Here is a 23,002-nt window from a genome sequence, read left to right on the forward strand (position 1 = left end):
GGATAGGACAGGAAGACAGAGAAGATTCGGGAATCAGTGATTATGGAGGGTCATTAGATAGCCCATTAGCACATTCAAGTAGTTATCCCGAGACACTGGGACAAACGACGAGAAATAAGCCAGTTTCAGAGGATGCCGATAGGTGGTCGATGTTGGTAGACTTGATAAAGGAAGGTTTACAAGAAACAAGAGAATCAATAAAGAGTTTACAAGAAAACAACGCATCATTAGAGAAAAATTTACAAGAAAACAACGCATCACTAAAGGAAGATTTACGAGAAAGGGAAGAAATATTCCACAAATCAGTAGAGAAAAGTTTACAAGAAAACAACGCATCACTAAAGGAAGATTTACAAGAAGCTATAGCACTAGAGATCAAAACATCGCAGATGAAGATGGAATGTAATCTGAAGAAGGAAACGCAGGAGTTACAAGAACGACTGAAGATGGACATCGATGAGAGAGAGAGGAAGCTACAGAAGAGCGTAGACCAAGTCCAGGGAGACATGGAGAAGATGGAAGGAAAGTTGACAAAAAAGATAGAAGACGATGTTGAAGAAACTAAAGCCGAATTGGGAGAAAGGATCGCCGAGGTGACGCAGATGCAGAAACAATGCAATGATGCAGTTAAGGGGATAGGAGATAGGCAAAAGCAACTAGCTGTCAATCTTAGAAATGCTATAGCCGTGCAACGGGAAGAGGATAACAAGAGGGTTGCAATGGAGGTCAGGCAATTACAACAGGGAGTGCAGCAATTGGAGAGCAAGACAGAAGAAATTGATAAACGAATTAGCAATGCCACTTTAACTGTTGGGGAAGGTAAAGTCGTTACCGTGATGAGCAGTGATAATCGGTACGTCCAAAATAATACAGGGCAGAAATTTAGACCGAAAGGAGGGTTGCACCCAATGATATTTATGAAGTGGTTAAAAGGAGTTTTCCCAGCACATCTTAAAGACTCAGACAAGATTCAATTTGCAATAGATAGAATGGAAGGTGAGGCCTTCACTTGGGGAGTCAGGAAGAAGGAAGGGACTACTAGTTATGATCAGTTTGAAGAGGAATTCTTGAAGAAATACTGGTCCAAAAGTCATCAGTGTGCAGCAATTGAGGACCTACTCCACCGCAAGTCACTTAATACATGGAGAGGAACGTTGAGAGAGTTTGCCGAACATTTGTGGGAATTGAACGAGACCTTGGAACAACCCCTGAGTGATGACGTAATGATATCAGCGATAAAAAGAAGAATGAGCCGGAGAATGCAGGAAACTGTATCCGGGAGCCTAATTAAAGGTAGGGAGGCCTTGATGGAAATACTGGAACAGTTGGAATCTATTCGATCACAGGAACACAATCAGGCTAATGATCAAAACCGAGGGGGAAGTAATGACCCAAGGAGTCAGTTTGGTAATTCATCAAATTATAGAGGAAGAGGTGGTGGCCATAGGTACAGGAACCATGGTGGTGAACGGCAATGGAGAAATGATTGGAGAAGGAATGAAGAACCAAGAGATCATGAGAGAGGATGGGATAGGCGAATGAATGACACAGTGCATATAGAAGAGGCGGAAGAACCGGAAAACTGAATGACACTCCAGATGAGGTCCGGTCAGGAGTGAGAGCGACAAGGACTAGAGTAAACCTACTAACACACGACAATGGTGGAGATCTGAGAGAAGATCTACTGGAAGAAGGAAGTAGGATCCCCAAAGAACCCATGCTACCCATGATAGGAATAAAGCTATGTGGACTGAATATCGAGGCATTAGTCGATACAGGAAGTGAAGCATGTGCAGTATCCAAGAGGTTATATGAACAGATACTGAAAGCAAACATTAGCTTGCCTAGTTTCCCGGTGAGTGGAGTGAGGATTGTGAATGCATTGGGTGCAAAGAGTAGACCTATTAAAGAACAAGTGTTGATTACCTTCGAGATAGAGGGAGAAGAATACGAAGCAACATTCTTGGTGGTGGCCGTATTGAACACATCAATTATTTTAGGGATAGGTTGGTTGAACGAAGTTGATGCAGTAGTGAATTTTGATGAAGGTACTATCAAAGTTAAAGGAAGAAAGGGAGAAGATAAGAGATTAAGGTTTGCTGAGGGGAGTGCAATCGAAGAAGAGGAGGAATTCAGAAGGATAAATTTGTGTCATGAAGAGAAACCCACCACGGGATACGGGGAAGAGGAACTAGAAAAAGAAGTGTTAATGTACCTTGAGGGATTAGCACGAGAGAATAGACATGAAGAGGATAAGATCAATAAAAAGTTGGAAGAGATGACACACCTAGATGAGGGGACTAAGAGGGAATTACACACAAATCTTAGTAGTGGAAGAACTGGTTTCCAAGTACATAAAATTTTACCCGTTGAAGAAAGCTACTAGTAGAGCCATTATTAACCATTTTGAGAAAGACTATTTTCAAAAGGTGTGTATTCCTAAGCGAATTTTGAGTGATAATGGGTCACAATTTAGGTCAAAGGAGTGGACAGAGATGCTAAATGAGCACGGAATAGAGCAAATTGCCATTTCTAGGTATAGGCCAGCTTCTAACCCAGCAGAACGAACAATGAAGGAATTGAACCGTTTATGCTGAACATACTGTCATAAGAAGCATGGTTCGTGGAAAGAATATCTGGAAGAATTTGAGCGGGTCAGGAATCACCTCCCACATGATTCTACAGGGTTTGCACCATGTGAAGTATTGCTCAATCAAGAACCCGACAGTATTTTTCGTGAGTTGCTAGACTACCCACCAGGAAGTTCATTGACTTGGGAAAGGAAATTGGAGCTAGTGGAATTAAGTATGAAAGAGAAGGCTAGGAAGAGACAGGAAAGACACGACAAGCTAGTGAAACCGATAACTTACCGAGTGGGAGACTTGGTACTGGTAAAGGTTCATGCAAAATCAAAGAAAATAAACTCTGAAATAAATAAATTCAACCACGTTTATAAGGGACCATACAGGATTATAAAAATTGGTCATCCTAACACTGTGGAGTTGGAGTATGCACGGACAAAGAGAGTGCATGGTAAGGAACATGTGGAAAACATAAAAAGGTACTACTCACACGAGAACAGGGATAACCCAGATGAGGAAGAGGTACGAATTGAAGAAAGTTAGGTGTAGGGAGCTAGCAACTCTTTTGCTGGTATACCAAGTGGTGACTGGTACACTCCCAGCTGGGTGAGACTTTATTTCTAATTTCAAGTGTCACTCCTCTACCATCTTTCTCTATCCTTAGGTTAAGAAAGTTAGTGAGTAGTAGTTAGGATTTGTAGTGGTCATCCAAATAATTCAGTCAGGAACCATGTAGTAAATTTATAACTGACTTAAAATAAGGATAAGTAGTTACTGTTGATGTAGTGTGTAAGGTGTCAAAGAATCAATAAGTTGAAAGCTCAGTTTAGTGTGAGTACATTACAAAATGAATAGTGCCAGAAGTAATAAAATGAGAACCAGATAAAAAAGCTAATCTATACAAAATGTCGTGGGAGGCTAATTGGTCAAACAAGATTTTGTGTAATCCTATAGAGTTGTTTTATGAGACATGAAAAGGTCAACTGTGGTAAGAAAATTGAAGTAGTGTATCAGCTTGTAAGTAGATGAACATATAAAGAAACAAATACATGGGGAGATAGTTGTTCGAATAAATGATGTGAAATAATGATGTATATTGGGTATGAGGTGTTTGAAGTATTGAAGTATATGGAGGATTGATGTAGGTTGAAGATATATATGTATTTGCAGTTGAAGTTGGTGTTAAGTTATGTGTAATGAAGAGTATGGAGTATGAGATGTTTGAAATATTGAAGTATGTCATTTAGCACATGAGCAACATCTGTTTGCAAGTTATTTGTAAGTATACATGTTTATCTGAAGTATGCTGATAAAACAAAGTGTAACTAATGAATAATTAGTAATTCATGTATCCAATTAGCTATCAGAGTCAATTATGGTTATACGTAGGTCAAGCTTTAGAAGCAGGATTCTGGCACTGAGTAAGGAATGACAAATATCCATATAGTGGATTTGAATTAATGTGAATATAACAGGAAATATTGTACCTCTCATCTAAGCTTTCTTGATAACAATTCACATATGGCAGTAAGGTTTGACAAAATGAAATGATCAGTAGTTTAAAATATTTCATTGGGTGACCACATTAGTTGTAGTGTTGCAAATAATTATGTAAGACATGCTTAGCGGTACAATGTAGCATTTAAATTTATGGAATCTGTAATGAATAAGTTGTGAATTTCTTCCTTAACTTTTATGTGTGTTGGCCATGTGAGTTATAAATTAGAGTGATAGTAGTATGGACGGCACAAACCCCACTGAAAGGACGGCATACCAAAGGGGTAGTTGGCATTCACCTAGTTTGTTTTCTTGTCTTTGCTGTAGCAATAAGTTGTGAATTTTTTTCTTAACTTTTATAAGTGTTGGCCAAGTGAGTTATAAATTAGAGTGATAGTAGTATGGACGGCACGAACCCCGCTGAAAGGATGGCATACCAAAGGGGTAGCTGGCATTCATCTAGTTTCTTTTCTTGTGTTTGCTATAGCAAGTTATAACAGATATGTAGTTAATGACTCGTACAAACCTTTGAAAGTGAAAAGTTTTTGGAAATTTTTGATAAGATATGTTTATAATAAAATATTTACCATGCTATGTTAAGTAAGTAGGATTGATGTTGTGTGTTATTTGGACAATGCCATATTTTTGAGATGTAATAACTTTTTGTAGAATATTAATGTAGAGATAGCCCACTACCGGAGTCAAGGATTTTTTTGGTGATTGTAATTTCATTACTTATTTGCACTGTGTGTTTTGTTCGTATGTAGTGATGTCTAATTTCCTAGCCGATTCTTTTACGCCTGTGGCTTCAAAGAAGTTTTCGAGGGCAGGGATGTAAGGGGTCCATAGGCCCTTACTATAAGTTTTGCGACAGCACAGGTCGACAGGACAAACAATCGATAGTGTGTGTCGGGTTGCGAGAGGGAGAGCGAGTGTTGAGAGAGTAGTGTGGTACGCGCTGCGGGCCGAGCCGGGCGGAGGTCTGTTGCTGGAATGCAAGACCGTACCGACAAAGGGAGTGGCCATCGCCGTGGTTTAACCCCTTTGTGTTAGAAATATACGGGAAAGTGGAAAAGTGTAATTAATAGAGTGATTCAGTGGTATTTCAGTTGCCGATATTTGTATTTTCGCGTCTACCGCGCCAGCATTATTTGGATTGCAGTGTTGGATTGCAGTGTTGGTTTACAGTGATTAAAAATTGCGTGTGACGATAATGAGTAACGAAAGGGCCTGTGCTGAGATTAGCCGTTATTAATTCTGTACGACGAAGGCAGTGGCTGTCTCCTTACTTTGTGTTTTTGTGATGAATATAGGTTGTTGATTAATGAAGCTGTGTTGTCGTTCTTCTTGCCACCAGACATTTTATTATTACAGCATTTGAGAAGGACAAAATGGAATGTAACATCTCTGCAGCAGTCCAATCCGATTGCCAGCCCCATTAGGTACACGGTCACATTAATTATTATCTATTTGGGTTGCTATCAGATCCCGATCGAGCGGGATAAGTAAGTAGAATAAACCGGAGTGTTACAACTGGCAATGCTGTAAAATGGTTCAAGTTGTGGTATCAATAGCAATGATGCCATGGCGTAGTTGCAAGTTCATAAGTTGGCACTACGACAGACACTGACAATAGCACCCTCTAGCTCTACAAGCTCCGCTGCAGATTCTGCCCATTTCATCAAGAGCAGACAGCCTGTAAACATCGCTTCAACCTCAGCTTGCTATTGAGACTATGTACTACTTACGACGGGTCTCAGGTTTCGCACCTCAGTGCAAAATTATGTATTCAGTCAACATTGTGATACAGTAAAACCATTTATAAGAGCAGTACCAAGAGATTCTCACCTTTTCCTGCTCTTACTCACCTCCTACATTCAGCCTACCCTTCAGTTTACAGGAGCAGACACACGCGCCGCCTTCCAGGCGTGATACAAAACAAGTCTTACCTAACTAACAGGAAACAAAGGATGTCATGAAATACCTGTGCAGTAGGTAGTCAGTCTTCATATGATTAGGAATTAATTACATGTGGTGTTCCTTAAAGTTCCATCTAATACAAACCACTGGACCAAATTCAAGTAAACACATACCTCTCTTTCAGACAAGTGAGAGACTGTGGTCATGTGTTTGATTTGCATGTGTGTGTGTGTGTGTGTGTGTGTGTGTGTGTGTGTGTGTGTATTTTGTCTGTTTCTGATGATGGTCTTACTGGCGGAAAGCTTACTTTCTAACAGTCTTTTAGTTGTGCCTATCTGCGACTCAGCATCTCTGTTATATGGTGAGTAGCAACTATTTTTGTCATAATATTGTCATAAGACACACAATTCATGAGATATAAACAATGAGATGTATGACAAACTGCTGCATCATGCATGATGTTTAAATTTATTACTTCATTGTTAGCAACTCCATCTGCAATTCATTCACCAGACAGTATCCACATATACCATTGCATGTACCTACAAAATTATGACATTGCATGACTCATAGTTTAGGAGAAATGGTGTCATAAATATTCACACAAGACCAAATGCTGCATGGTACAGGCATGGATGCACAGCTATAAATAAATGTCTGGGCAGTGTCGGGTTTCTCCGCTAGTTTCTACATATATTTTTTAAATTGGCCTGCATGTAATTATATAATGAGCTATCATCAGCATTATAAATATCATTTCCAACCAAATTAACTGCTTCTACATTTTACATGACCTCCCATTGTTGTTACTAACCTGAGTATCTGAGAACACGAATGCACTTTGTCGACCCTGGACACCAGAATTCAGGAGCATAGACTTCACATCATCACGCCAGTCCGACAGACCATATGTTCGACTCATTTGCAGTTCAGAACCAGCCAACCCAGCAACATGAGTAGCCAGCCGTGCCAATGACCGTCGGCCAGAACCTGCAACTCCAAGGAGAAGTGCGTGCCCACGAGGAAGCCGTAAAATCCGTGCCAGGCGACAAGTGTGTCGTACTGCATCAGTAAAAAGTACAAGGCGCATTGGTGCAGTGCTTGAGTAGTTGTAATCAGCCAGAGCTTCTTCAAGAACTCTTGACAGCTGCAACAAATAAATTTACTTTGTTTCACAGAACAGTTTTAATATTATGAATAATGTTCATTGAATATGGCAATTTGCATCCTCTATAGCATGAAAATGATATTATGTATTAGAATACTTCATACCACCCAATGACCCAGTGCTCCATGTTATAGAGAATGTGGACAGGGGGTATTATCAGAAATAGATGTAAATTGAAACTTACAATTCAAATAAATAGTATAAGAAAATGTGGCTTGTCCACTCCTGCCCCCATAATTCCACCACACACTCTCACAGCCCCATGGTGGTTTTGTAGCATGCTAGCTCTCTATCCCCCATCCAAGAAGGAAGTTTGGTATGGAACTATATGGGTTGGATCTGAGTCAAAAGAAGGCATTGCACCAATGGACTTCTTATCAGTAGGTGGTGAAGCAGCTTGGAACCAAGTGAGAAAGTGGGGACTCAGGCACAAATGTGCCTTTTAGAATGTTGCAGGTTGTTGTGAACTGTTCCACAATGTTACAGAAACTTCTAGAAGATTTGAGAATAGTCTAGATCCCTGAGGTAATCTGGAACTAATAGGAGATGCATCACATACTTATTCTGTGCATTTTCAGCAAACATTTCCATTTATTCCAAAATCAATGCCAGCAGATGAAATCAATGTTTGTTAGAAGAAATCATTTTGTTGGCTTCAAGTGGGGAAACTACGACTAACACACAAACATGAGAGGTCAACCTGCCAAAGAAGCAAAATATTTCATCAAAAAACTCTTACAAATAATTATGTATTTATAAGTGAAGGCATCATCTAATTAATTCTGTAACTGGTCAAATTGAAACTACACATGATTTATGTGACATTGTCAACATCACAAAAGAATCAATACTAGGTGGTTATAATTGAAGTGCAGCTACTCACGGAGGTCCAGTGTGGGCTGCTGTTATTGTATGGCAGCAAAACTTGGTAGAATGCTAATGTGTTAATGCAGAACCAATTTACACTGGTAAAACATTAGCTCCAACTGTGGGCACCAAGTGAAAATCTGGTAATGTGCACTATTTGTATTACAGTATGACATCCAACCTGTGTCCGCCTGCTTAGCTGGGAGGTGACATGTTTGCCTCCCAGCCGGGTTGGAGATTTTCTCTGCTCGGAGACTGGGTGTTGTGTTGTCCTCATCATGCTTTCATCCTCACCATTGGCTACAATTCGCCCAATGTGGCGCCGACTGAAATAAGACTTGCACTTGGCGACCGAACCCGAATGGGACATCCTGGCCAACAATGCCAGACGATCATTTCATTCAACTTGTCATTTGACAAGCCAAAACATGAGTGAACAGTAGGATTATCAGAAGAGAGACAGTGCACTGTTTCTGAAACTGTTTTATGTAAATTACAGTTCTGCATTGAGAGAATATCGATGACTGAAAGGTCTGAGAGGCTCGATGTCATTAAATGATTTAAAGAAGATGATAACGAAATCCAAAAACATGGATGAGCTTTGTAAGGCACCTGGAAGACGAAGGTGTCCTATCCCGGTGGAAATAACTGAGAAGCTTGCTTTTGTTGTAAATGACAATGCAGCACATGCCCAGGATAGTGCTAGTGCTTAAGCAGTGTCAGGAGAAATGTCCAGCCTATGATTAACAGTATGGACAGTTTTGTGGTCTATTTTACACTGATACCATTACAAGATCCAGATGGTGCAGCAACTGAAACCCCGTGATCTGCAGCAACTTTCTGAATTTACTCTTTGGTTTCTAGTACAGATTGAAGTTGATGACATCTGGCCACGCAAGATTCTACTGAGTGACGAAACACGCTTTACACTACAGGGAGCAGTGAATACACACAGCTGGTGAATTGGGGATACTGTTAAACCACATGATGTTCACAAAGAGCTACTGCACTCGCTGTATGTGACAGTGTGGTGTGGATTCAAAAGCACTTTTATTCCCGGTTCATGTATACCATGATGTCTGCACATTATCGAGACGTCCTCCTACAGCATGTGATTCTTGCTTTGGAAGACTACAACAGTGCAGAAGCTGCTGCTTTCATGCAAGATGGGCAACATATCATGTTGCTCGCCCAGTGAAAGATCTGCTTAATGCAACCTTTCACGAATGGTTCATCTCCAGAGGTTCATATGGCTTTGAAGATCATCTGACCAGAATCCATGTGGCTTTTGGCTCTGGGGGACATCTGCAAGAAAGTATTTACCTGGGACACATTCAGCCTCTACCTGATCTGAAGGCCATTATACATAAACATATTGCTCAGATGTCATCGGACTGTTGCAAGCAACTGCTGATGACATCTTTTTACAGATGCAGCATCCCATTCATGTCTCTGGTTATCAAAATGAACCAATTGTGTACACGGCAGTTAATAACAAAATTAACATTATGCCTTTCTCATTTGTTTGACCTTTTCCGTAATCACACCATGCATAATCCATCACATCAACAAATGTTTTGCATCACCCTGATATGTCATACAGGCATGTTGATATTGTAACTGTTCCTGCACCAATCTGAAGGTCATCCCTGACATGGTTCATAAAAATACATGACAGTCGAATGCATGCAGCCATTCAATTGAAGTAAAGCAACAGTAGCAATGCATTAGAAGCATCTGCAGAACAGAAGAGTAAATATCCATCACACCACGAAGGCCAGTCGCGACCAATAATAGTACCATAATCTCAATTTAAGCACATAAGTCTTGTCAACCAGGGTAGTTGCTCAAAGTGTGCACCAGAATCAAAGTGATGTGGTGTGAACATGGACTCAGTTCCAATGAACAATTAATGTTGAGGACTTACACCACACAGGTTATCCACATTTAACAGGTAAACTGCATGATTGATATCTATGACTTTTGAGTCAAAGGAATCATGGGCTGAGTGCTCCAACTGAATCCAGCATTTGAAAATGCTACAGGGTGTCATGTATAGCATCAAACAGTTAGGAGAAGATTGCATGATGCAAATATCCATTCCAGCAACCATGGCAAGCACCACATCATACATCACATCACCATGGATTCCGTTACAGATGAGTGAAAAATCATGCAGAATGGTCAGCCCAGGGTTGACACTGGATACTGTTCACTGACGTAACTCAGTCCTGTTTGTACCTTGCTTATCACAGACGACATGTCTAGAGACAACAGGGTATATTGATCACCTCCAACACTGTCTCCCACATGTGTAGTTTGGTGGTGGTGGAGTGATGTTGTGGTGTGGCATTATATGGGGCCACTGAACACCTCTTGTGGTTGTTCAGAGCAGTCTCACTGATCTACTATAGAGGGACAAGATTCTGCAACCGATAGTAGCTCTGTATCACCAACATTTTGGTGATAATGTCATATTGCTGAATAACACATGTGCTCATTCCTTCAGCATGCTAGGTTCACCAGAATGGAGTGGCTTGCCTGTTCCTCAGACATGAACCAAATCAAACATGTGGAATCAATTGAAATGAGCTGTTTTTGGATGTCAACAATGACCATGTACATTACGCAACATATGCAGATTCACCAGTGAAGAGTGGAATAATGTGGACAAGGGGTGATGATCTCATCAGAGGTGTCTCACAATGGATTCAAATCTGCATCTGAGCATGGGGACATACCACCACATATTCATGTTACTCAGAAGTGCTGTGAAAACCCATCATTGGTAAACAGATGTTTTCTTATTACAAAAAGTTTGCTTTTGTGTGTGCATTTGCGGGTTAGGGGCACTCAATGATGAGTTTATCCATATCCTTATCAGACTGGAAGAAACAGAGAAAGCACAGAAATATAAAAAAAATCTTGAGATAAAACTGAACTCACTTTCACCCAATTTCACCTCCACAATCACACTAGCTGACATCATGGATGCCAGTGTGCTGATGTTCTAAATCTATTAAGTAAAATTAAGGAAGACAAGATTTGATGGTCTAGACACATTGTAGTTGAATATGTATGCATGCCTCAGAGCTGCTCCATGAATTTAGAAATAAAGGGGTGATACAAAATTACTGCTGATCCACTTCCTTCGAACTGATTTTATTTGAAGACAACATTCCTTTTCTGTCATATTATGTATGTGGCCCTTAAATGAAGCTGCGTGTGAGTAATACATAAATGTACCACAGATTCCTCACAAGCCAATTTACACACACTGCTTGGTGGGCAAAGAATTGCAAAGTGTATGTGAATTTATTGTAAAATACTTCAAGTGCCTCACTGACCTTAGTCATATCTGTTATCTCTACATACAGCCGAACATCTGCCATCTGATCCATGAAATCACCAAACAGTATATTTCTGTCACCCAAAACTTCATCAGGATCTGCTTCAAAGTCTGCTTCGATGTGCTGGTTTAGCAGCTGATCAAACCAGTTTCGGTCCTGGTCATTCACAAGGCGATCTTGAAACACTCTACAGCATTCATGATACCACAAGCGTAACATATGATGGGCATCCTGTAATAAATATTAAGTTGTTACTCTTCCAGTCATGTGATCTTTGTTATAGGACTCAAATATCATGTGTGGGGGGGGGGGGGGGGGGGGTTTGGAGGTATATAGAGGGGAAGAAGAGAGTTAAGAGGGTGGTGTGGAGAGAGGGAGAGGGGGAGAGAGAGATCAATACATATTCATCAGTGCTGCTTGTTCATAGATCTTCAGGATGGAACTACACACAAATAACATAGCAGCAATATCAGAAATGAAAATAATAATAAGAGCTACTAAGAATTCAAAGGCACATCAAACGTATCTCGAATCAATTTTATTTCTTACATTTAGACAAATCGTTTCACACAACATTTGACATTTGTTTTCAATTTTTTTTTATTTTGACGTTCTTGGCAGTTAAATTTCGTACCAATGTACTTTTTATGCACAGAATAGCTAGGCTTTGAAAAAATGAACTTTTCAACACTTCATTCACAGAGTTAGCAGCAGCAGTTTGTGAAATATTCAGTTTTCCCTCAAATCTCTAATTAAGTTTTTCTGGATTATGTTGATTACTTTCAAGTTTTTTTTTCTATTTTTGGAAAACTAGACAGCCCACTCATCAATTCCATACACCATTTGTCTATTTCCCATTCTTTCATTACCTAAGAAAATTCAGAAAACAATTTCCCTTAAATCACTAATTAAGTTTTACCTAATTACCCAAATTAATCCCAAGCAAGTAAACACTGATTTGCATAACTAGACCTCATGCTGGTCAATTTGATACCCCATTTGTCCATTTACAGCTGTTAGATTTTCTATGAAAAGCTGGGCAAAAATCCATTGTGTAATTGTGAATTTCTAGGGGTTTTTTTTTTTTTTCATTCCTCGCAAACATTTGACCACAAAAACAAGGATGAAATAGCACCGAAACCCATTCCAAAGTAAACTGCAAGGATACAATGGATTTATGAATAAATGAAACAATTTTTGGGGACTTACCAGCTACTTACACCGAAAAATACAGTTCAACATCAACCAACAAAAGCAATGATTCTGGCAACAGCAGTAAAGGTCATCTCTCATTCTTCAGCACAGACCCACAACAGCAATAAATGTAGCAGCATCAGCTTCAATAGTTTCAGCAAGACAAAGCACATCATGCTTTTTTACTCCTAGTGCCTCTGAAGTACTCAATAGGTACAAGATCAGTGATGGAAGTGGAAGTTGCTATGAAAGCTTTTGGGTATAAAAACTTGGCAATGCATCTGATTCTTACCAATACCTCTGAAAAACAGTTTGGAGAAATGTGTAACATACAAATAACACAAAAATTTTAAAGTGTTGACTTCTAAGGAGTAGTGCAGCACTGAGATGGAAAGTTGCTCTCAAAACTAACAGACTGGAAAGATTGAAAGATTGGATGCAATAAGTTTCAAAGCAAGCAGCAATTGCTAGGAGCCTTGAAATCTCAGCATCTTCAGAAAAATATCAAGCCATGGCTCTTTATCAAACAATGGACAAGTGGAGTACAATCAACAGAATTCAGGAACCTTGTTGTAATATGACAGCAAGCAGCACAGGTTATTGACTAAATGGTGCCTGTACACATCTAGAAGAATTATTTAATCATAGCCTGTTGTACCTCTTTTGCCATTGTATTTTTCAGTTGCTTTTGAGGAATTTTTGTCTCACTAATAGTGCAGCTTTCTACATTCATATGAAAATGAAACTAAAGACACAATCAAATGCTCTTTGCATGAGATTTCAGGGGAAAAGAGAAGCTACGTACACCTAGGACCTTAATTTTGGTATTTTGTGAGGTATTATGCTCTCAAATATAGCTAAAATGAGTGACAATAAAGAAGCTGAAAGTGAACCAAGGGGTGGAGGAGTATCAGATGCAACTCGAGATATTTTTAACAGTATAAAAGATGTGGAAGTTGATAGGAAACCTGACCAGAATGATAAACTAAGAATTATCTAAGGGAAACTGGGAGATATGCAAACAGAAATGAGAGCTGGCAGTGACCAAATGAAATCCAATAGTGACCAAATGAAATCTAACAGTGACCTATTAGATCTAAAATAAAATCCAATAGTGATCATTTAGTTTCAAGACTAGAAAACTTAGAATCTACCTGATGAATCATATGCAACCAACGTACTGAAGCATATAATTCTTTGGACAGCATAGTAAATAAAAGTAACAGGGAACTCAGTCTAGAGTACTTGGTTGTGGAAAGTAGTGTTCTTGTTGTGGAAGAATCTTGTGTTAACGCAGCTCCACCAGATATTGTACAAAGTGGAACAGCTGCAGTTTACACTTATAAAAGTGTGCATGATGAACAATGGTGGCAATTTCATATTATTCACAAAACTTAAAATTTAAACTTTCTCTGTGTGATGATTTTGTGCAAATGTTGGCTTCAATGACAGATCAACAAAGTTACAAACTGCAATCTGAAAAGGTTTCTGTCAAATGAGTGTTACATGTAATTGCATAGGCTTCCGCAGCCAGAGCCAGTTGACAAAAAAGTTTTCTGGGTATGGTACCACATCATATTGTATAAAACTACTGATGGAGAAAAACCAATGTTTCGGGTACAGTTGCACCGGCCTTCTTCTGGCTCTACTGGTGTTTTCTAGCTATACAGTGTTCCTTGTGTTTTGTTGTTACTTTTCACTGCACATGGCATTACGTTATAATTTTAAAAAGATAGTTCATTTCATTGGTCACTTAGGGGGACATACTTGTGAAAATGACAAAAAATTTGACAAAATTTTTTTGGTCTATAGAAAAGAGCATTTCATGCTGATTTCAAAAATGTATAGTTTATGGGCATTATCATTTTCCATTCATTCTAAAATTGAGGTTGAACATAATGTTGCACAGGGGCTATGCTCATCTGTCTGTCTGAAGTGTGTCAGAATACGCGATGCATTATTTTGTTCTTCCATTTTTTCCATCATTAGTTACGGATTGTTAACACAGGTGTATTCTAGAAGGCCCTAACTCCCACAACCAAAGTACAGGCATGTCTAGAGGGCTATGGTGAATGTAAACAAAGATCTGAGAATATATGATTTTGGAATTTCATATGTGTGTGGTTTTGTAGTTATTCTGTGTGTCTGTTTCCTGTGCTACAAATGCCAAGAGTAAAGAAATTTAGCCCCAAACAAAAGTTTTGTAGCAACCAGTTCCACACAACCGAATAATACGTATCAGTTGCTCAAAAGTCGCCCATGTAAACTGTGTCTACAGGCAGTGCTTCTAGACGTAAACTTTTGCTTTCTGAATGTAAGATTAACAAGCCTAGTAGTATTGTGAGGAGCAATAATGATGGAAATGTTAATGCAAACCTAAATATACTGTCAAGACTTTTGTAGAGTGCTGCGAAATGTAAGTACTGCAATTGTGAAGGTAGTACTGACGTTTCTGAGGACATTTCAGCAAGAAAGGGTCTTTCAAGTCGCTTAGTGATTGCTTGTAACTCATGTAAGATGCACAGTGATACTATGAATTTGACAGTAACTGATAGTCGACATTACAGTGTAAATATTCAGCTTGCTTATTCAATGTGATGTATTGGAAGGGGAAGGAGAGCTGCCCAGACTTTTTGTGTAGTGATGGATTTGCCTCCACCTCCACTGACAGGTACAGTAAATTAATACATAATGCTTTATGTGGTGTATGTGAACATTCAATGAAAAGAGCAGCAGAAGAAGCAGTAGCCTTGTCTGAGAATACAGACACTGTAGCAGCATTTGATGGATCTTGGCAGAAGAGAGGTCATACTTCTCTGAATGGGGCTGTAACTGCCACATTTACTGAAACTGGCAAGATACTAGATTATGAATGTCTAACAAAGCACTGCCAAGGTTCTTCAAGTAAATTTATTGGCACCCATGTTTGTGTAAAGAACGTTGATGGCTCAAGTGAAAACATGGAAATGAAAGGAGTTATAAAAATTTTTAGAAGATCAGAGGTCAGTCATGGTGTGAGGTATGTAGGCTACCTTGGGGATGGAGACTGTAAACAACACACTACTGTTGTTAATGGACAGACCATATGGGGACACTAATAGAAAAGCTTGTATGTGATGGGCATGTACAAAAAAGAATGGGAGCTCGGCTGAGAAAATTATGTAAAGACTTCAGTGGAAAAAAACTGCCAGACGGAAAACATGTAGGTGGTCCAGGTCATCTTACAAAAAGTGAAACTGATTCTTTGACTCAATATTATGGACTAGCAATAAGGAGAAATGTAGGAGATTTGGAGAACATGAGACGAGCTGTTTGGGCAACATGGTTCCACAGAGCGTCAACAGATGAAACCCCACAGCATGGTATGTATCCAAATGGGGAAGATTCATGGTGCACGTACTAGTTGAGCAATGCTATAGGCATACAATATACCCACAAGCATTCCCTACCACCTGCTGTAATGGAGGCAATTAGGCCTATATATAGGGATCTGACAAATAAGAATCTACTTAGGAAATGTATGCAAGGTCTCTGTCAGAATGCAAATGAAAGCTTCAACAGCTGTATATAGGAGAGAATACCCAACACTGTATGTTGAGCTGACGGTGCTGAATATTGGTGTAATGGGGGCAATAATAACAATCAATGATGGTGCAATTTCAAGGATCAATGTTATAAGGAAACTGAAGATCCAGATGGGAAAGAATATGAATTCAGTTCTAACTGCTATTGATAAGCGGCAGGTAAGCGAAGCAGAGATGGTTGCAGAAGCTGCTACCAAGGAATCTAGGATAAATAAAAGAATGAAGAGAAGGAGTTGGAGGATAAGGAAACAGGAGGACAATTGTAGTATGCAGCTGGAATGTTCTAAATGAGCATAGTGGTAAGTCAATAAATCTGTAAATCTTCTTTTGCGATTTACCAAAAACTTGAATTTTCATCATTCAGGTAGCTACACTTTTCTCCTAAATGACTGAAGTTAAACTCACCTCCTCTACCTCCCTTGTCTACTATTTCCTGAAAAATTTATAACATGATGATGATGTCAGTGATATTTGAGCTACATTTTAAAATAATTTTGTTGTAGTAAAATAAATAACTTTTATTTTTCACAGATCAGCATCAGGGAAGGAAATTGGAGGTATAAAACACTTACGTGAATGTTGTCTGTACTCTGACTCTTTTTCCAAGTTGTGCAGTCAGTGGTTCCAAAGAAAATGGTACCGCAGTGAAATAGTGTTTCATTTTTTTATACTATTATAAATATTGATGACAGTATCTAAATATAATAAGTATCTGAATGGTTTTTTGGGAAATGCTTTGACTAATGACCCTAATTGTGTGTTAGAGTTTTGAGCTATCTCTCATTTATAGATCAGTTGCACTATGAGGGTGAATATAATGCTAAAAATGCAGCCCATTTAGGGGCGTATCCCCTTAAGGACCACAGACGGTGTCCACAAATCATGGCACATAACACAAGAGCCAATAGACAACAGAGGTTACGCTCACCCTCCATCACAATAACCTATTAAAATAAAGTTCCCTCTCCTTCTTCCTGAAGCGACCAATGAAATGAACTATCTTTTTAAAATTATGACATAATGGCATGCACAATGAACAGTAATAACAAAATATAAGGGACATTGCATAGCTAGAAGGCACTAGTAGACACAGAAGAAGGCCACTACAACTGTGGCAGAAACATTGGTTTTTCTCCAGCAGTAGTTTTACACAACAAGACGCAGTTCCATACCCAGAAACTTTTATGGCAAGTGTTACATGCTTTGCTACAGATCAACAAAAACTCAGCTCAAAGACAGTTTATATATTTTCCTTGGCATGGTGTTGTGTTTGCACTGAACAGAGTACTAGTAAAACTGGGGCTTGCATTGAAACTGAAACAATCTTCGAATAGGTGGAATCCAGGATAATGATGCTGAGGAGTTGCAGCAGTAAAATTCTCAGAGGATCACAAACTCTATTCGTGATGTGGGTGCAGAAAGCCCATGGCCTTGATGTTCTTGCAATGTTACTTCAGAAATTACAAATTTATATACTGCATGTTTTCTCCCACTCATTAATTTATCCTTTTACATCTGTCTCCTACTGTCAATCTATCTTCTTCTTCATACTAGTATAAAAGACAATGATGTAGTGGTCTTATGATCTCACAGCACCAAATAAACACACTGAAATGACAAATTGTATAGGAAATGGAAAGCAAAATATAAGGTTCATTATTCTTTACATTGGGAAACCTTATACATGTGAAACACTATTTGTATGTTTTAAATTTTGACTGTCTGGTAGTGGCAACAAAGTAAATGTCTGATCACACACAGATGAGACAGGAACTGAAACTGAGGACAGCAATGCAAAATCTAAAATGCTTAACTCTTTTTTCAAATGCTCCTCTACAAAGGATTACCCTCAAGAACTACCCCAGTTCAATTCTCATGCCACTGAAAAGATAAGTGACATACAGTCAGTCAAAAAAGTATTTGTCTAGTTGTAATTTTTTTTTAAACTAAGTATATGTGACAAGAAATGAAGGGAACATAAAATGTGAACATCCAGTCATATGCAACGAACCTTGGTAAGTCATTTTTATTGATGGACAAAGAAATAAATACATCCATAGCGATAACAAATTTGACAAAATGGAGAATTTATTCAAGGGCTACTTCAACAAGTATTCATCCACTCATATGTTTTTAATTTACAATCTGAAAATATGGTTTCAATTACAAAAATTAATATTTAGTGGGGTTTCCCTTTGCAGCTATTACTGCTTGTAGTCATCTGGGCATTGACTTGACCAAGTTTGCCATGAGAGAGGCTGGAATTTTGTCCCATTCATCTTGAAGTGCTTCTTTTAGGTCTGTCTTGTTAGAAATGTTTCTTCTCGTGATGCTATCTTCCATTACTTTCCAAAGGTGTTCAATAGGATTAATGTCTGGACTCTGAGGACGGGTATTGTACAGGAGCCCCAGCCTTTATCTTGTTGAAAAATGTAATTTCCTTGCAGACCTAATTTTTCAGCACTAGGATTCAGATTGTCCTTTAAAATGTTGATATACATATGGTGAGCGATTGTATCTTCTATGAAATGTAATTTTCCAACACCTGCAGCACTTATGCAGCCCCACGCCATCAAGGAGCTACCACTGTCTTTAACCACTGGCACTAGAATGGTTCAAATGGCTCTGAGCACTATACGACTTAACATCTGAGATCATCAGTCCCCTAGACTTAGAACTACTTAAACCTAACTAACTTACGGACATCACACACATCCATGCGCAAGGCAGGATTTGAACCTGCAACCGTGGCAGCAGCGCTGTTTCAGACTGAAGGGCCTAGAACCGCTCGGCCACAGCGACCGGCATTGGCACAACATTGTGGGGCAACATCTCCACATTCTTCTTACGCCACACCATTCACCCGCCATCCGACCCAAATACATTATATTTACTCTCATCAGAAAATATGACTCTATTCCAGAAGACTTCCTTTTTGAATCTATGTTCCATTGCAAAATGAAGATGTTTCTTTTGATTCTGTTCACTGACCCAAAATTTCTTGCACACTACCCGGCAGTGATATCCATACATTTTGAAGGTATTTCTAATTGTGCTGGCACCTACCTTCTTTCCCCTAGACTCTAACTCCCCAGCCAACTTATGAGTGCTGAGTTTAGGTTTCTTCTTCATTTCCCTGATGATAAATCTCATGTCTGCATCAGTCAAAGTTTGAGGGCATCTGGTACGTGGTTGGTTTCTTAATACTTTTGTTGCGCAAAATTAACCTATTATCGACTTAACCGTTGATCTAGGTCTACTGACTACTTTAGCAATCTCGTAAGAAGATTTCACTCATTATGTAAGTGCAGAATAAGTTTCCTTTCAATCAGCGTCATCTCACTACTCTTATGGCCCACGGAGCTAATTGCACAGTATTGGCGCTGTTCAGAACCACAACAGGTGATGGAGTGGGGCTGTGCATGGTTGACTCTAGTATGTGCCATGGCTCAGCGTTATAGTTTAATCACTGCACACAGAATTTCAACATGTTCTGATGGTGGATGAATACTTTATCAACTACCTCTTGTATTACGTTTTCTATTTTGTTAACTTTGCTGTCAATTTGGACGTATTTCTTTCCTTGCTTTTCAACAAAAATGACTTACTGAGGTACTTCTTACATGAGTGGCTCTTTAGATTTTGTATACATTTCTTTTCATGTAACACAAACTTCGTTTTCTAAAAGATATGCAGCTAGATGAATACTTTTTGGACTCACTGTAAGTGGTAGTCTCAGTGGTGTTGAGAAAAACCTGAAACTGAACAAAGCTCCAGGGGCTCATGGTATCATCCCTTGAATGGAAAACCATCCTAGTAATTGGAAGAAAGCGAATGTCACACCCTTCTACAACAAGGGTAGTAGAAGTGATCCACAAAACTACTGCCCAATATCCTTGACAATGATTTGTTGTAGTATCTTAGAACATACTCTGAGCTCAAACATAATGTGTTATCTCAAACAGAATGACATCCAGCATGCCAAACAACATTGATTTCGAAAACAACATCATGTGAAATCCAACTCCTACTTTTCACACGACATACTGAAAGCTTTGGATCAAGGCAGTCAGGAAGATGCAGTATTTCTTGACTTCCGGAAAGCATTTGACTCAGTACCACATCTACACCTACTATAAACTATATGATCATACAGCTATCAAGCGAAATCTGTGTTTGGACTGAGGTGGTAGGGAGGGCACAGCATGTTATCTCGGATATAGAGTCATTGTCAGATGTAGTCTTCGCCAAAGCAGTTATAATCCCATTAGTATGCAATATCAGTTATCTTTATTACACCAGAACATTCCGGGACTCAGAAATAAAGTTGATGAACTATTCATTTATACTGATGAAATGAATTCATCTAACCAAGTTGACATAATCTGCCTCTCTGAACATCAAGTGACCACTGGTATAGATATGTTAGACATTTCAGGATTTAAACTAGCTTCCTACTTCTGCAGAGTAGATATGGATGGAGGAGGAGTTGCCACATTCATTAAAAACTGCCATAAATTCAAGAACATTGACATTAATAAATTCTGTTTAGAGCTGCATCTAGAAGCATGTGCAACAGAAGTAGAGTTCCATAACAGATCCTATATAATAGTAACTATTTACCGAGCACATGCAGGAAATTATAATCTATTCATAAATCATCTAGAAGCTCTTTTGGGTTATTTAACAGGAAGAAACAAAGAAATATTGATTGCTGGTGACTTTAATACAGATTTTCTAGTGCAATCTTCCAGTAAACATTTACTGCAGTTAGTAGTGTTGTCTTTCAATCTAACTCACACTGTAAACTTTCCAACTAGGATCACAAAATCCTCAAGGAGAGTCATTGATAACGTTTTTATAGACAAATCAAAGGAACAAAATCATATCATAAAACCTGTAGTAAATGGACTATCAGATCATAACACGCAGCTCCTTGTTTTATACGTAAATTCTAAGCAGATTATCAAGACTGTTAAATCTGAGTACAGGAGAGTAGTCAATTAACCAAAAATTGAGTGTTTTAGAAAACTGCTCAAAGATATGAACTGGAAAGATGTTTATAGTGCTCATGACATGAATGAAAAATATAACACATTCATGAACAATGTCAGTACCATGTTTGAAAACTGTTTTCCTCTAAAAGTTACTCAAATTAAACAGAAGTCTATAATAAAACCATGGATTACACAAGGAATAAAGATTTCCTGTAAGACAAAAAGGAAAATGTATCTGTCGACCAAGAATAGCTCCAATGCTGATGATTTAGCTAAATACAAGGAATACCGTAAAATATTTAAAAAAGTACGAGTAATTCCGACATCTAAACAAATGCACTACGAGAAGAAGATAGCAATGTCAGGGAACAAAATAAAAACAATATGGGATATAGTGAATGAGGAGACTGATAGAACCAGAAAGGAACAGAAGCAAATAGCATTAAGGGTAGATGACACATTCGTAACCGATGGGCATAGTGTGGCAAATCTATTTAACAAGTACTTTAAATCCATTACTGATAGAATGGGATTGTCAGGATCAGTAAATAATGCCCTTGAATATCTGAAACTGGTCTTTACAAATAGCTTCAGGTACTTGAATATGTCACTCACCAAAAGAAATAAAATCTTTAAAAACAAAGCATTCTAGTGGTTACGATGAAATATCATCAAAGTTAATTAAAGCATGTTCTTGTGAGTTTAGCACAATTCTAAGTTACTTGTGTAACCAGTCAATTATAACTGGGACATTTCATGACTGGCTAAAATATGCAGATGTTAAGCCTCTATTCAAGAAAGGGGATAAAGAGATACCATCAAACTGCAGGCCGATTTCACTTTTGCCAGCATTCTCAAAAATTTTAGAATAAGTAATGTAATTCCCTAGTCCGCCCAGTTATCACATACGGCTCAGAGGTATGGACATTGACAGAACACGATAAAAATGCTCTAAGAAGCGTTGAGCGGAAAATACTACGCAAAATCTATGGGCCAATAAGGGAGGAAGAAGGCTGGAGAATACGCTACAATGCTGAATTACAGGAGTTAATACAAGGCAGGGACATAGTAAAATTTGTTAAATCACAGCGAATACGATGGCTAGGACACTTGGAGAGAATGGCAGAGGATAGAATGCCAAAGAAAATGATGAAAGGTATGATCCATTCAGTTAGGCAAAAAGGGAGACCTAGAAGAAGATGGATCGATGAGGTAATAATGGATATCAGCAATATGGGAGTCCGGGGGTGGAAAAGAGCAGCAAATAACCGAGAAGTGTGGAGGAAGATTGTTGAAGAAGCCAAGGCTCACCAAGGGCTGTAGAGCTACTGAAGAAGAAGAAGAAGAAGAATGTACAGGCAGCTTCTCAACCATCTGACAACAAATAACATATTATCAAGAACACAGTTTGGATTTCTGAAGGTTTCTGATATCAAGAAGGCTATTTACACCTACAGTGAAAATGTACTTAATTCATTAAATAACAAATTACAAGCAGCAGGTATTTTCTGTGATTTGTCAAAGGCATTTGATTGTGTGAACCACAACATCCTTTTAAATAAATTAGAATTCTATGCTGTCACGGGCAGTGCTGCAAAATGGTTCAAGTCTTACCTCGCTAACAGGAAACAAAGGGTGTCAGAAATTACATGTGGTGTCCCACAAGGATCCATCTTAGGGCCACTGCTTTTTCTTGTGTACATTAATGATCTCTCATGAGTTAAAAAAATGCCAGAAGCAGAGTTCGTTTTGTTTGCAGATGACACAAGTATTGCAATAAATAGTATGTCGAGTGTAGTTCTAGAAAGATCTGCTAATCATATTTTCATGGATATTAATAAAT

General features: G+C 38.7%; 1 protein-coding gene across 1 annotated transcript in view; it reads right to left on the reverse strand.

The window, feature by feature from the left end:
* LOC124803257 (dynein axonemal heavy chain 1-like) overlaps nucleotides 1–23,002 on the reverse strand; it is an 866,140-nt gene that overhangs the window by 339,688 nt on the left and 503,450 nt on the right. The window contains exons 29-30 of the mRNA XM_047264440.1: nucleotides 11,382–11,615; nucleotides 6,814–7,146 (exon numbers count right to left, since the gene is read on the reverse strand). Of these exons, the coding sequence (XP_047120396.1) occupies nucleotides 6,814–7,146; nucleotides 11,382–11,615 (567 nt within the window). The remainder of the gene's footprint in view (nucleotides 1–6,813; nucleotides 7,147–11,381; nucleotides 11,616–23,002) is intronic.

This window comes from Schistocerca piceifrons, chromosome 6 (genome assembly GCF_021461385.2).
Source record: "Schistocerca piceifrons isolate TAMUIC-IGC-003096 chromosome 6, iqSchPice1.1, whole genome shotgun sequence".
In the NCBI taxonomy this organism is placed as follows: domain Eukaryota; kingdom Metazoa; phylum Arthropoda; class Insecta; order Orthoptera; family Acrididae; genus Schistocerca; species Schistocerca piceifrons.